The following is a 16,784-nucleotide window of genomic DNA, read 5'->3' on the forward strand; positions in this document are numbered from 1 at the left end:
CGCAAAATTGAAGGTGAAGAAGCACTTCCGGATATTTCGAGTCGTAGATGGCGCTGACGGAGAGGGAACGGAAAAGGGAACTATTTCGCCGCTTCGTCAGCGTGGGTGACGACCGTTGCACGGTCCGAGTATATAAGTGCGCTCGCGAGCTAGCGCGCGCCGCACTCAGCCGCAATTTTTTGCCACGGTGAGACCGGTGAGAGTAGAGTTGTCGTGTGCGTTTCTTTTTCCCCAAAAATAGGCCACATAACCTATGATCATTCCATAAGGCTATGTGCTAATTCTCCCTGAAAAACCCCAAAAAAACGTAAAAACCTGTAAACTTGTGCAACGTAGATTTGTGAAAATCGCAAAAAAAATCGCAAAACCACCATCAAGACCTTGGTGACAAAGGGAGAGAGGAAGTAAGGAAAGTGAACACGAGCGGAGAGTGCGAGCGACGCTGCTATTCGCATAGAGAGAGAGAGAGAGAGAGAGAGAGAGAAAAAAGTGAGAAGAGAAACGGAGGGAGAGAATCCATCTGGGTAGCCACAAGCACGCAAAGAAGAAAAAAAAAACGTTTGAACGTACTTACGTACGCACGCACGCACGAGGCCGACGAAAGCTGGACGAGTGAAGAAGAAAACGTGCGAGGAGGAAACGCGTGAGAAAGTGCGACGAGAGGCGCGCGGGTAGGGCTAAGAAAGAAAATCGAAGCGTGATTGTCGCCGTGCGACGCGGAAGAAGGTCGCTCCGTCTCTCTCCTTCCAACGAGACACTCTACTACTACCGCCGCCATGAATCCTGGAGCGCCCAACTACCCCATGGCCTCGCTTTACGTGGGCAATCTGCACACCGACATCACCGAGGCGATGCTGTTCGAGAAGTTCTCGACAGCTGGGCCCGTGCTGTCGATACGCGTGTGCCGCGACATGATCACCCGCCGCTCGCTCGGCTACGCATATGTCAACTTTCAGCAACCGGCTGACGGTGAGCTAGCTCGTCATCATTTTGTTGTTGCGCAATAGTCCCGCGACGATGACGACGGTCAACGTCGCGATAGGCCATTGCATTCCTGCGCGATCGAGGATCGCGAATTGGAGATTGAAGTTGGACCATTTTTTTTTTTAAATTCTTTTAATCCTTAAAAAAAAGCAACAATCCTCTACAATCTCCAATTTGCAGCCCTCAATCTGCAATGCGTAGCATAAACGTTAACGGTGCGGCGCGGCGTTAGCGTCAGCGTCAGCGTCAGCGTCGGCGTCGGTCCGCCGTTGCGCCGCGCGAATCGCCACCTGCTGCATGCTTCACATGCTGCATGTGTCGCGCCATCGCGCGCCCTGTTGGCTCCGTCGCCGTCGCGTCGCCGTTGTCGTCCTGTTCCGTCTGGTTCCGCCTGGTTCCGCCTTCTGCCGTAAAGCTCGTGGACAGCGTGGACTACGCGTCGAAGAGACTGTAGGCTCGCCAATTAGGGATTAGAATTCGATTAATTGAATAATCCTTATCTTTTTTGCTCCGATTGATGGAATTCGGCGAATCAATTTACGAGTATCAATTTTCAATGCGCAAATATGCGTTTAACGATGATTCATGATTTAACGTTTTTGCTACGAGGAAAAAAGATATTTTTTCTTCCTTTGCTACGCATTATGGCCGAAGACACGTGCTTGGAATCACATTTAAAGAAACAAATCTATTCAAAATATATCGACTTTTAATTAATAATTTAAGTAAAAAATATCGACATAAGTATTATTTATTTTATTTTCGATTGTTTAATATTTTTTAAACAAAAGTTAAGAATAAAAGTGTTTAAATAGAAAATGTTTTTTTTTGTCAGATTGTATAACAGTTTTTAATAATACTGTATTTTGTAATAATTGTTTTTGCAGCATAACTCAAAAACGTCTGAAAAATTGGACTCCAAAACTGGCACAGTAGACAGTAATAATATAGAATAAAGACATCTCTGTAGAATAGAAGTAAATTAATAAACTAGGTGATAAAATATATTTTTATGTAAATAATCAAGTAGTTAAATTGAGTCACACTTTATTTATATTTGATATGTAAGTAAAAAAGAATAGACTCTGTAGCTTTGAATTCAGGGTGGACAGGCCTAGTTCATGTAGAAAGAAGCTATGAATGTATCAACTATGAGTTTTTATTTCTTTAATTATTTAAACAGATTATGTTATCAGTATTACAATTTGCAATGCTTAGTTTTCGAAAAATAAGGGCATGCTGCTTCAAGAGAACCATACCAGTATTGATGACTTGCCTCCAATTACATTTATTTTGTTTAAAATGTTGAAAGTTACAAAATTAAAAGAACAAAATCAAAAGAATAATGCATGGAGAATGAAGGAATATAAAATTCAGAAAAAAATAATTTAAAAATGGACCTTTTGTTCTTCATGAAAAGTTGGGAAATTTTAGATATCTTATTTTTTATACAAGAAATAAAACATCAATCTAAAAACTAGGAACGATTGATAATGACAACTTATAGTCAATACTTTTACATGTTAACTGTATTCTGCTGCTTCTTTGCTTCACAAACTCAATTCCCTTAAAAAGCGAAATAAATTTTGGATTTCACATATTTGTTCCGGCCCTTCTGACCTTGAGCGAATTTTCTTTTTAAAATAATCTCCAGGAATTTATACTCAAAGAGTGTACAAAAATTCGTGGAAATTTGTAATCTGTTTTTTCTTAGCGAAACAACTCAACAAAGAAATCAGCATTTTTGAATGAAGACAAAAAAAGGAAAACTGTGGTATTTTTTCCTTCTACCTGACCTGCAATTTTACCTGAGGTCCAAATAGACTTTAAGAAGTGGACAATAGACAAAAGAGAATATCCATTTCTAGATTTTTCTCGAGTTTTTATTCCTTCATTCTCCAAGGATAATTTGACATATCCTTTGACATATATATGGATTGCCATCGTTTCTGACTACTACATTTTTTTTAAACGTTTGTAAAAAATAAACGTCTAATATAAAATTTTATTTATGAGAATAATATGAGAATATCATTTAGATAACAAAATCAAATAAAAAGCTATTCACAGTACTCATGAGAATACAATTTTGTTTAATTAGAAAAACAAACATTAGTATCACAAATTGAAATTAATATATTCTATTTAACAATCATTGTTTTATATGTCTAAGCAAGAAAATATATCTTGTATACAAATATATACTATAATTTGATTTATAATGAATCTGATAATTTTAAATTTCAGCAATATATATTTTTTTTATTTCAATATTCCAATAACCAAAAAGTCATCTAAAAAGCACAATATGTTTGTTCCAATATTAACAAAATTAAAAAGTTGTAATTCTTGATTTAAAGGTATTGAAATTATTGAATATACTTTTTTTAATGTAAAAATATAAAAAAATTCTTCATGTAAACAAGTTGTGCGTTTAATGTTAATCTTATTTCAATATTTAATATTTTGAAAATAAGAATTTTTTTTTCCATATACAATACTTAATCATTGTATGTTTGCGATAAAGAAAATTCGATTAACGCACATGAAAAAAATACAAAATTTGCTAGACAGAAAATGTGTTAGCTATACACACCATTTTTGTGATTATAACGTTCACAAAGATAACACATTAGCATAAATATATATACGTATTTCTTTATGTTTCAGCTGAACGCGCCCTTGATACTATGAACTTTGATATTATAAAAGGGCGGCCTATTCGGATCATGTGGTCCCAGCGCGATCCCTCCCTACGCAAGTCTGGCGTCGGAAATGTATTTATCAAGAACTTAGATAAAAACATAGACAATAAAGCGATGTATGATACATTTTCGGCATTCGGTAATATACTCAGCTGCAAGGTTACGCAAGACGAGACAGGCGCATCAAAGGGTTACGGTTTTGTTCATTTCGAAACGGAAGAAGCGGCCAATAAATCCATTGAGAAGGTCAATGGAATGTTGCTAAATGGCAAGAAGGTAAAGTAGCGATTTTTATTCAGCGATTAGGATAAAAGTTGTCAATCATCAAACCAATTCTCTTTTATTCCTCATCAACTCAACATGGATTGCGCTTATAGGTGTACGTTGGCAAGTTCATCCCGCGTAAGGAACGCCAGAAGGAGCTGGGTGAGAAGGCCAAACTATTCACGAATGTCTATGTAAAGAATTTCGGCGAAGATATGTCCGATGATAAGCTGAAGGAGATGTTCGAGAAGTACGGGACCATTACAAGTCACAAAGTCATGATCAAAGATGACGGTAAATCACGTGGTTTTGGATTTGTTGCGTTTGAGGATCCGAACTCTGCAGAGCAAGCGGTGCACGATTTGAATGGCAAGGAGATCGCCGAGGGCAAGTGTATGTACGTTGGACGAGCCCAGAAAAAAGCCGAACGCCAACAGGAGCTCAAACGAAAATTCGAGCAGCTAAAGCTTGAACGCATGAATCGATATCAAGGTGTGAATTTGTACGTAAAGAACTTGGACGATACGATCGACGATGAGCGTCTGCGTAAAGAATTTACGCCGTTCGGCACGATCACGTCCGCGAAGGTGATGATGGATGAAGGACGTAGTAAAGGATTCGGTTTTGTATGTTTTTCGCAACCGGAGGAAGCTACCAAGGCAGTTACCGAAATGAACGGACGTATCGTAGGTTCCAAACCTCTCTATGTCGCTTTGGCACAGCGTAAGGAAGATCGCAAGGCGCATCTCGCCTCGCAGTACATGCAACGCATGGCGAACATGCGCATGCAGCAGATGGGTCAGATATTCCATCAGCCTGGTAATGCCAGCAGTTACTTTGTACCTACGCTGCCGCAACCACAGCGATTTTATGGACCCGCGCAGATGGCACAGATTCGTGCTACTCCACGCTGGCCGGCTCAGCCAAATCAAGTACGTCCGAACGCGCAGGCTAGCAATTCTGGATTCGCCTCGATGCAAGCTGCACCATTCCGAGCGGCGCCACGCGCTCCTGCCGCGCAGGCCGGCACCTTACGTAACAACATGTCTGCCAGACCTATCACAGGTATTATTCAGAAAATTAAAAACACGTATTACAAAACGCCTATAATAATGCTTTACTTTCGTTCAATCTTTGTTTAACTTTGTCATTGTTTCACCATATTTATTATTTAATCCTTTAATTACTCAGCTACATATAGAAATAATTCACCGCGTTTATCAAAGAGTATTCTACTCGTGTATAATTTGTATAAAATTCGCTAGTGTCAATTAATGTGAAGATGGAAAATTTGCAACTCTACTTTGATCTAGTAGACTACTTTGTACGATAGTTGATGAGCAAACGAGTCGCTGATAATATATAAATTCAATCGCAATAAAAGGACTATAAGTAAAGTCAATAGTTATAAATCTCAATGACTCATCAAGTCAATAATAGTTGTCGAAAGTGAAAAGAAATCGTGGTTCACTATTCTATGTATTTCTGGATTATCGCAAAAATATTTAAAGATGAACACTCTCACTAACTCTTTCATTAGTTCTATCCTTGACAAAAAATATAAAAATTAATTAAAATAATAAAAAAAACATTAAACACTACAAAATAACAAATATAAAGTCTCTACCTTGTTTATTCTCTTTTTTTCCTTACCAGACAGAATCTTTCTGTATCCTTCATTCTAATTCTATTCTCTCTCCATGTTCATTTTATTTATTACTTTGATTGTTTGCATAACGGATTAATAACCAACTAACTGTACATAAATAGAAACATAATTTATAGTTATTATTTTATTACTTTATATTAATGCATATACAATAAATTGCATAGTATGAAGTAGCAAAACATTGACCGCACTACTAATATTCTTGAGTTTGATCGCGTTGCCCGGTCGAGCTGTGCGCATAGCATCGTTTTTGAAGATAAATTTAAATGGATTAAAAAATAAATGTCTTGAGAAGTTTGAACAACTGGAAAGCTTTTGCTAAAATACATTTGAAATGGTTTCTAAAGAGAATATTTTTTAAAAATAAAATTGTTATTTGTTAATTAAACTTACTTTTTCTACCTTACAACTAAATGAACATTTACTTAATTATTGTTATAATAATATAATTTCTATAACACTACTACATTAATTATAGTATTGTATAGTAATAATTATGACTTAATTATCAAAAATGATTATTTTATAATCTAATGTTGAAATAATTACTATATTAATAATTTGTTTCAGGTCTGCAAACAGTTGGTGGTGCCAACTTGCAGAACCGTTCCATGGCCGGACCCGCCGTTGGTGTGTCGCCCGGTCAGAGCCGTCCATCGAATTACAAATACACCGCAAACATGCGCAACCCACCGCAAGCGGCCATGGCTATACCTACTCCGAGTGGTCCTTCGGTACAGCAAGCAGTTCACATTCAGGGTCAGGAACCGCTCACCGCGTCGATGCTAGCCGCGGCGCCACCGCAGGAACAAAAGCAAATGCTGGGCGAACGATTATTCCCTCTGATCCAATGCATGCATCCGGAACTGACCGGCAAAATCACTGGTATGTTGCTGGAAATCGATAACAGCGAACTGCTTCACATGCTGGAGCACAAGGAATCCTTGAAGGCCAAGGTCGAGGAAGCCGTGGCCGTATTACAGGCTCATCAGGCCAAACAAGCGGTCGCGCCGAAAAAGGAATAAGTGTCACGTCGATAATCTTCATAATAAGTGAAAATGTGAATTTGGAAAAATTTTCAATTGGACTCCTGTGTATGTGCGGTGTTATCATAATGCTGTTTAATTTTATTTTTCTGAATTTATGAAATTTAATTCGGTATGTTTATATAATGGATTTACTTTCCAAGACACAAGTGATTTCAAGATGCCGCTTGGGAAGATACTCATTGGGAAGGAATGCATGTTCTTTTTACAGTGTAAAACTGAGAAAGAAATCTCTTCGTATTCGGCATATTAGAATACAGAGAGTTATGGAAATGTTTTCTGAATTAGGTCTTGTTTGCTTATTGAGAGAAACGGTATATGAAAAGATTATCTAGAATTTTAAGATAATAAATTTTTCTTTCAAGGTATATACACAAGTTTATCGACGTTCAACGGATGTAATAATTAAACAAACGGCTTATGAAAGATCAATTTAATTCGATGGATCTAGGAATATATCGCATGCAATCGTTGCTTGATATGTACAATTGTTACAGCTGTTGAATGCATTTTTTAATTTTTTTTCTCAAACCTTGTACTATAATCCTAGCTAATTTTAGGATTAACAAGTTTGTTTTCTTACATTGAAAAAAATGTTAAACTTTAAATAACTCAAACATGTTTATTTACCGATCAATTAAAAATTTTATTAAAAATACTTTTAATAATATTCATTGGCTTAAGAAGTATTTTCCGATTTTCAATTTTATGTCGATATGTATATGTTGCATTCTTGTCGGTTGCATATTTAATTTACAAGTACGAGACTGTTGTGAAATATTTAAAAAAACTCAATGTATTTTGATAAGAAATCGCATACTAAATTAAAAATATCTCAAATACATAGCATAATCGTCAGAAATCACAATAAAAATAAATCATATTTTTTTTCATATGTTTGATGAGATCGGTTTTTTTTTAATTATGATGAAAGTTTTCGCCTTTATGCGTAAATTAAACGAGATGACAAAAAGACAGCAAACTTGTGACAACTTAAATATGAAAGAGGAATATATACAAAGAATAGTTTGCCCTGATAAGATTCAAGATAACATATATTAGGATTTCTCTCTAATTTGTTCATTTGCATTTTTTGAAACTAAAAGTCTATCGTAATTTTTATGAAACTGATTGATTTTCCTTGTGCAATTTTAAGCAAATTGCAATCGGATTTCGGACATGACTTACTGATCTTTGATTATTTGGTGCGAACAGTTTTTTGTTACGTCTAAAACGTAATGATTAGATATACTCATATCTATTAGATGTATATATTAATAAAATCAAAACTTACTTCTCTATATATTAACTTGATTAATCGAATACTACTTATTGTAAAAGAAAACAATTCGAAATTGCCTGAAGAATGACGCGAAGAGACAAAAGTCGTTCAATTTTGCGACTTTCTTCATTGCAAGTAAGTATAAAAACGGAAGATTCACGATTCGCAAGTAAAAAGCAGAGTTCCTATAATAAGGGAAAAGCGAACAAGATCATGATATTTGTTTGGTTATTTAAATTTTGTACATGATAGAAAAGAAAGTGTAAAATATAATGTAAAAAATTACAAATTTTACTAATAAAATATAAAATTTAGTTATAAAAAGACATATTTAAGAATCTTTGGTTACATAAGTGAGGACTGTTAACGTCGTTGTTTACTGACCTAATTTTGTCCCAATATTTTCAGTATCCAAAAACATGCGAAAATTAAATAGTTGTTAATATACATATATCTATAAATGTTGTGTATTTAGGATTTTTGTATTTTTACTTGAAAAATAAATATGAACATGTTCACAAAATTTGCGTTAACGAATATGTAAAAATAAATATATGTAATATTATTATAACCTTTGACGAAGTAGTAAATTGGCATATATTTCGTTTTTTTTTTCTTTAAATGAATAAATAAGTTTCACAAATGAAAGCCGTTAGCAGTCCGTACTTATACATATAGTTAAAGAACCGAATGGATTTTCCTACTAAAGGGTCAATCTCTAACTACAATTAATCTAATATCTATAATTGGTCAATTAAATTTATGAATTACTAATTGTCAAATTTAAAACTGATCATTCTTAATCTAATGTCTTAATGATAATTTAAAAATTAATTATTAATTGAAAGTATTATATTTTACATAAATTATAATTTGCAAAAGTAAACAAGGAAACAAAACAATATAATCAAATGTAAGTTTTACACTTTGCTACTGTTAATTTAATTAGTCAATTAGCGGAAATGATGATACCGGCTCACGGGCTCAAAGACTGTGAACGACATTGAAAGAGATCGAGGTCGAATTGAACAATCAATCGCGTCAAATTTTTCGAAGCGTTTTTCGAAAATCGCGGAAAATTGATAGCAGATAGATATAACTATCGAGATGGCGCTGGTGAGCTCGCGAGGGACTATTTCGCCGGAAGTCGGCAACGGTTGGTTGTGCGGCCGGGGTATATAAGCGCGCGCCGGAAGCCGCGCGACGTTCTTCTGCCTCAGTAAGAGTAGAGTTGTGTTCACGAGTGGTTGTGTGCGGTTCCTTTTTCCCAGAAATAGGCCACACAACCTACGTCCATTCCGTGAAACTAACTCTCCTAGAAAAACCCAAAAAAAGTAAAAAAAACCTTAGTAAAAAAAACGTATACAAAAAAATCGCAAAACCGTAGGCGAAAACTGTCGTAACCTCGGGTAACAACGTGGTGATAAAAAAAGTAAAAAAAAGAAAGGAAGTACGAGCCAAAGTGTGAGAACCGTCGACGTCGTCAGGTACATCGACGGAAAGTCGCATCTATCCAACAGGCACGAGAAAAAAAAATTACCCACCCAGGACACGCACGAGGCAGAAGCGGAAGATATAAAAAAAATAAAAAAAAGGGAAGTGTGTATGCGAGAGACGTGTGCCAGCGACGAGGCACGAGTCAGGTCTTTGGAGGACGAGGGGCCAAATTGCCAGGTAGTGGAAGAAGAGGCTAAGCGAAATCGTCGTCTATCTGCCTCCATCTCCCTCGGTGTGACATCAAAACTCTGCAACCTCCGCCACCGCTATGAATCCTGGAGCGCCCAACTATCCCATGGCCTCGCTCTATGTGGGCGACCTACACACCGACATCACCGAGGCGATGCTGTTCGAGAAGTTCTCGTCAGCTGGGCCCGTTCTGTCGATACGCGTATGTCGCGACATGATCACTCGTCGCTCGCTCGGCTACGCATACGTCAACTTCCAGCAACCGGCCGATGGTGAGTCATCGTCTCGTCACCTATGTCTCGGTCTTCGTTGTCGTTGTCGTCGTCCACCGTGGTCGTCGTCGTAGTAATAGTCTTCCTAGCGTAGTAATCGAGCGTAGCGTTCCATTTCTCTCGTGTGACGATGACGGTGGTAGTGGTGGACAGTGATCAACGTGGTGACGCAACGTGGGCCCGTTCGTAATGGCCGCCCACTGCATGCCACACACGTGCCCTCCATTGCGCCCACCATGTTGGATCCACGTCCTCGCTCCGCCGCAATGGTGTTAACGGTTAAACGGATTCACCGTGGAGGGGGAGGGATTTTTTTCTTACTCTTTTCCTCCCCCTTCCTCTTTCTTTTGCCGTGCAATGAGAGAGAGAGAGAGAGAGAGAGACCCTTAAGGAAGACTGAGTTCAATGATTTTTTTTCTTTTTTTCTGTCTAACCTTTTGTTTCACTTGAAGATGAAATGCCACGGTTACACAATCGACAGATCTTCCACTGTACTCCTCCCTTCTCCGACCGGATTTGTCCCTTTAAATTCTATTCTTTCGTTTCGAGAATCCGAATCCTTTTCATCAGACGAAAGAAGTCGTTGCTGTTATTATCTGCTTCTTGGATGAATGAAAACAACTCTGTAAAAGGAAAAAATTTAGAAAAGCCGTGCGATCATATCTTATCAATATCGAGACTATGAGTTGCATAGTCCGCGCGCACGTGTTCGCAACATCTGTTTTATTTTCAAGCCGCTTGTTGCATAATATCTTACATATTTATTCTTCCTCTGGAATTTGAGGTATGTAGGACATGTGGATGTAAAGGTGAAAAAATATTGAGGATATTTGTTTTCTAGTTTAATTGATGTCAAAGCTATGGATGGCCAGATATGTCCGTTTTATCGAATTTTTTCAATGCTACAAGGAATGTTGATTATTAGAAATTTATTCTGATCTAATCTCTTAAATTTATTTTAATTCTCATTTATAGTTTTGTAGATCAGATTAGATAGAATTAGAGTTGGTTTATAATAGCTGATAATAGTCGTTACTGTAAGAAATTGGCCAATCATAATCGATTATTCTTCTATAAATCTATTACGACTGGCTATTATCAGTTATTATAAACCAACTTTTATACTTTTGAAAATGCATTCTATTTGAACTCGCTCACAATATTCTCTGCTTCATTTATGTTTTATTATTATTTAGCGAATATATACAAGAACAAGTGATTTTCTGTTCTTTTTGGAGTGTGTTCACTTGATGCTTACAAAACTTGCGAGCGTCAAATAAAACGTAAAACTCCAAGAACAGAAAAAATTTGATAAAATGTTTCTCTTTCCCTATGAAAGGAGAAGTGGAAAAGAACTTGAGAACTTCTGTAGAAAGGGAAAGAATAAAAATTTGTAAATGCCAATTGAAAGGAATTAATCTCTTTACAATTACAATTTAATAAATGTATTGTGACTTATGCAAGTAGGAAAATGTGGCACCTCTATTGATTCTATATATATTTCCTATTATATACTTTTTCTCATATTTCCTTCAAAATCCAAGTCAGTAAACATATTTTGTAAAAAAAAGAGGGAGGGGGCAATAAATTGTAGTTATGGAAATAAATCTACGAATGGAAAGTGAGCAAAACGTTTTTTTCTTGCGTAAGATGAAGAGCCACCTTCATCTGTTTGTGTAATTTTGAACTTGAGAAAATAATAACTTTTTTTTCCCTTTTTTCCCAAAATTTATCTGTCCTTTGTATAAATCTGTTTACAAAAAAATTTGTATATCTTTGGTAGTAAAATTTTGCAATTGTATTTCAAAAAACTTATAACAATATGTACTTAAGCATAGCACTTAAAAGTTATATAACGATATTTTTCGTGAATATGATCACTTGCAAATCAGTCAATAATAATTTAAAGATAACAAATGATAACTGATAACAAAAGATAGTTTACATTATTTTTTTACGATTCATAGAATTCTTATCAGACGGTACGGAAATTTTTGTTATGAGAAAACCACAGATATCTATCTAACAACTAGATCGCTACCTTCGGCTGAATAGCTGTGTCCGGCAGGATATCCGGATTCGGCCATCTTACCCAACAAGAAAATGGCGTCTACGCGTAGATTAGGTTAGTGCGTATGTGTTTGACAGGTTTGACAACTGAACCGGTTGACCGCTGAGTACCGTTGAGCATATTAATTGTGATTATCGAGTGTGTTTTTTCGATATCGTGCCATAATGCCAAGCAAGAGCGGCCATTTTGTTATAGGTAACATGACTGAAACCGGATATCCTTCCTGCCTCAATACTGTCATATGTTAATGCCACAGGTTAACGATCTAGTTTAGTATAGATATCTGGAGAAAACGAATTCCTGGAAAATCATGATCGCTTTGTAACTGTTTTTTTTTTTTTTTTTTTTTGTACTTAATTACTTATTGTGCTTTGCACTCGAGCGATAAGTGCGTCAGTCTAGAAGTCTGCGCGTTCTTGCGCGTATCAATTGCAAATTCTAAGTGATTAAAAAAGAAACTTTTTCTTTTATTATAAACGTTACCTAATTGTATAATGTTTGATTAAAAAATGTGCATTAAGTTTTCGCAGGAGTATCTTTAGCTTAAAGTAGCAATGGCATGAGCAATTGTACACATATGAATTTACTTAATGATAAGAAATCTTTTCTTTCGCGATAAAAGTGGCGATAACAATCTTATTTGACTTTTAGAAGAACAACGTTAATACATTTGCGAATATTTATGTTTCAGCCGAACGCGCCCTTGATACCATGAATTTTGACATGATAAAGGGGCGGCCTATTCGGATCATGTGGTCCCAACGCGATCCCTCTCTACGCAAATCGGGCGTTGGAAATGTATTTATTAAGAACCTAGACAAAAACATAGACAATAAAGCGATGTACGATACATTTTCCGCGTTCGGTAACATATTGAGTTGCAAGGTTGCACAAGACGAATCGGGCGGGTCGAAAGGTTATGGCTTTGTACATTTTGAAACGGAGGAAGCGGCCAACAAATCTATCGACAAGGTCAACGGGATGTTGCTCAACGGCAAAAAGGTAAAGCGCTCTTTATCTATTTCGGATCAAAGGTGCGATCTGCTCGATGACTCGAGCGCTTTGAAACTTTTTGATTGGTTCATTCAAACGAATCTACATTAGAGATGCGGATCCAAATGAACGACCGTTCTCCGAGCGGCCAAGTAGTAATTAAAGTCGATTGGTTCTTACCTTTGAATCCAGCCAATTGTCTTCAAATGCTACTCGACAAATTTTTTCACATCCCTCTTATATGAATCGTGTGCTCTCTCTCTCTCTCTCTCTCTCTCTCTCTCTCTCTCTCTCTCTCTCTCTCTCTCTCTCTCTCTCACACAGGTGTACGTTGGCAAATTCATCCCGCGTAAGGAACGCGAGAAAGAGTTGGGCGAGAAGGCGAAACTCTTCACGAACGTCTATGTGAAAAACTTCGGCGAAGATATGACTGACGAGAAGCTGAAGGAGATGTTCGAGAAATACGGGACCATTACGAGCCACAGAGTGATGAGCAAGGACGATGGCAAGTCACGTGGTTTCGGATTTGTCGCGTTCGAGGACCCGGACGCTGCCGAGCAGGCGGTGATGGAATTGAACGGCAACGAGATCGCCGACGGCAAGTGCATGTATGTGGGGCGGGCTCAAAAGAAAGCCGAGCGCCAACAGGAGCTTAAACGGAAATTCGAGCAGATGAAGATCGAGCGGCTGAATCGATATCAAGGCGTAAATTTATATGTTAAGAATCTAGACGATACGATCGACGATGAGCGTCTGCGTAAAGAATTCACGCCGTTCGGCACGATCACGTCCGCGAAGGTGATGATGGAGGAAGGACGTAGCAAGGGTTTTGGTTTCGTGTGCTTCTCACAGCCGGAGGAAGCCACCAAGGCAGTTACCGAGATGAACGGACGCATCGTAGGTTCGAAACCGCTCTACGTCGCTCTGGCGCAACGCAAAGAGGATCGTAAAGCGCACCTCGCCTCGCAATACATGCAGCGCATGGCGAACGTGCGTATGCAGCAGATGGGTCAGATATTTCAACCCAGTAACGCCGGCAGTTACTTCGTGCCTACGCTGCCACAACCGCAGCGATTCTACGGACCTGCTCAAATGGCGCAGATTCGCGCGACTCCGCGCTGGCCGGCCCAACCGAATCAAGTACGACCGAACGCGCAGACTGCCACCTCCGGATTCGCGTCGATGCAAGCACCCTTCCGAGCGGCACCGCGCGCTCCTTCCGCAGCTGGTGCCTTGCGAAACAGCATGTCTGCCAGACCTATCACAGGTGATTAGTCAAATCAATCTTATGGAATATAGGTCGTTCGAAACATTTCTTTCATATTGTTGTCCCCCATCAGAATTCGTTTTCAACTACGATCAAACATTAATCCTAAGAAAAACTAGGAAAGCTGCGGAGTACTTTCTGAAAATTAAAATTCTTAATGTCTTGAAAGATTTCAACTAATTGTTTATTTAAAAATTTGCCGATACTCAACTGATTTTCAGCATGTTTTAAAAATACATTATTATTTGTTAAAATTATATTTTTTTATTTATATTTATATTGCCATTGATATGACAATTTTGCTAAATTATCCAAGATTTTAGCTAGATACAAATATAAGAATAGTTTTGTTGATTCACATTCAAGTAATTGTGTTGGACGTTCAAGTATGAGCAATATTGCAAAAGTTTTGTCAGCTTGAGCGTCCTGCATAATTATGCTCAATAAAATTATTTTTACAATTGTATCTAGCTAAATTTTTAGATATTTGAACAAAATCGTTCTGTTTGTGTTAAAATAGAAAGCGATTTTTAAGTAAAATATATAAGAATATAAATATTGTATATAAACTTTTATTGATTACGTAATTTCACAATTGTCTTTCAATATAGATAAATGAAAGATCAAATAGCAAAATAAATTTTAAAAGTCTACATTGTGTATTATGAAAAGAATATGCATATGAGATCGATAAAACAAGTATACATTAATTTTTTCACAAATACAAGCTTTGAATCTCTTTGAAGTCCATTAATGATGTCGCAGGTTTGGCCTACAATTCGCACACATTTCTAATCGAATAAAAATTAATAAGAATTAAGATTGAACTTTTTGGTTCAATCTTTTCTTTTTTCTTTCACATTGGAGAGAAAAAGGAGAGTTGTTTAAGCAAGATGTTGTTTTAGGGTATGCAAAAACAACAAATCTCAAAATATGTAAAAAATGTAAAAAAATATTTGTTTCTTAAAACTTTCATATTGTTTTAAGTATTTACAGCGTTGTGAAAAAAACTTGAGTCTGTCGATTTTATTTATATAGCGATGTAACGATATATGGCAAAGGTGATGACTGCCTTGTTCTTCAATTGATAAATATTGATAGGCTATAATTGAAAAATTTGATTTTTGCAACGGATTGCAATAGATTCTTTTATGACCAAATTTTGTATGACACATTATTTAATTACGAGGAGAATAGTAAACTTTTCTTCAAAAGGATAAAAGTATATTGTACGATACATGTGTTCAACGTACTGTTGGTATTAATCTTACAACTAAACAAATAACTGTTCAATTATTATTATAAAAAATAAATGTCACAACGCTATTACACCATTACATTAATATATATATATATATATATATTTATAATTTTTATTAACAAGAACGATGACTTACATTTGACAAATTTTCTGCTTCAGGTCAACAAGCGGTTGGCGGCGCCAACATGCAGACTCGTTCCATGGCTGGACCCGCTGTTGGTGTCTCGCCCGGTCAGAGCCGTCCGCCGAATTACAAGTACACCGCAAACATGCGCAACCCGCCGCAAGCGGCCATGGCTCTATCTGCACCAAGTGGTCCTTCTGTGCAGCAGGCGGTTCACATCCAGGGTCAGGAACCACTCACCGCATCGATGTTAGCCGCGGCGCCGCCGCAGGAGCAAAAGCAAATGCTAGGCGAACGGTTATTCCCTCTGATCCAATGCATGTATCCACAACTGACCGGTAAGATCACCGGTATGTTGCTGGAGATCGATAACAGCGAACTACTTCACATGTTGGAGCACAGCGAGTCTTTGAAGGCCAAAGTTGAGGAAGCCGTGGCCGTATTACAGGCCCATCAGGCTAAGCAAGCGGTCGCGCCGAAAAAGGAATAACCAGTCACATCGATAATCCTTATTTATAATTCGTGAAATTAAATTTCGATTGTTTAGAATTTGATTGGACGTATACGCGAGTATGTTATCCCTTCATTTATTTTTATTTTTCTGAATTTACGTAATTTAATCGTCTAACCATGTTGTTTATGTAATGGATTTATTTTCAAAGACGTAACCAGCGGCTTCAGAATGACTGTCGCTTGGGAAAATATAGGATTATATGTTCTTTTCACGATGTAAAATTTTAGGAAGGAAACCCTCTTCGTGTTAAGATAACGTACCTCTGGATACGGTTGTGGATACTTACACAAAAACAGTGGGATTGACCGTTCGTTTAGCGAGACCTTTGTTTACTAAAAGAGGCAAAATGTAAAAGGATTTCCAATCCTAAAATTTTACGATAATAAATTTTTCTTTCAAAATATGTTCACAATTGACGTTCAATAGATGTAACGATTAAACAGTTTTGGAAAAATACATTTTATTCGATAGAATCTAGATAAGATTTAGGTATACAATCGCGGGCGATTGTTGCCTATATATAACGGTGTCTACAATTGTTACATCTGCTGAATGCATTTTTTTTCCCCTTTTTATTTTTTCCTTTTCACACAAAATTATCCCTAAAAGAACTGTTGGGTATTTACTCTGCGTTATACACATAGAT

The 16,784-nt window shown here is 37.1% G+C and overlaps 2 protein-coding genes across 3 annotated transcripts; both read left to right on the forward strand.

Moving 5' to 3' along the window:
* Positions 1-129: 129 nt before the first annotated feature.
* On the forward strand, positions 130-7,045 carry LOC105198682 (polyadenylate-binding protein 4-like). Its single transcript, XM_011165495.3, has 4 exons — positions 130-969; positions 3,655-3,965; positions 4,067-5,018; positions 6,193-7,045. The coding sequence occupies exons 1-4, from the start codon at positions 777-779 to the stop codon at positions 6,645-6,647; spliced, it is 1,911 nt and encodes a 636-aa protein (XP_011163797.1). The 5' UTR covers positions 130-776; the 3' UTR covers positions 6,648-7,045.
* A 2,670-nt stretch (positions 7,046-9,715) lies between these two features.
* On the forward strand, positions 9,716-16,541 carry LOC105198710 (polyadenylate-binding protein 4-like). Of its 2 annotated transcripts, none has more exons than XM_039450251.1 (4): positions 9,716-9,908; positions 12,671-12,981; positions 13,297-14,239; positions 15,660-16,541. In XM_039450251.1, the coding sequence occupies exons 1-4, from the start codon at positions 9,716-9,718 to the stop codon at positions 16,112-16,114; spliced, it is 1,902 nt and encodes a 633-aa protein (XP_039306185.1). In that variant the 3' UTR covers positions 16,115-16,541. The 2 variants fall into 2 exon arrangements, with proteins under 2 accessions (XP_039306185.1, XP_039306189.1); XM_039450255.1 differs by lacking the exon at positions 9,716-9,908 and adding an exon at positions 12,050-12,174.
* The last annotated feature ends 243 nt before the right edge of the window (positions 16,542-16,784 follow it).

Source organism: Solenopsis invicta, chromosome 1 (genome assembly GCF_016802725.1).
Source record: "Solenopsis invicta isolate M01_SB chromosome 1, UNIL_Sinv_3.0, whole genome shotgun sequence".
In the NCBI taxonomy this organism is placed as follows: domain Eukaryota; kingdom Metazoa; phylum Arthropoda; class Insecta; order Hymenoptera; family Formicidae; genus Solenopsis; species Solenopsis invicta.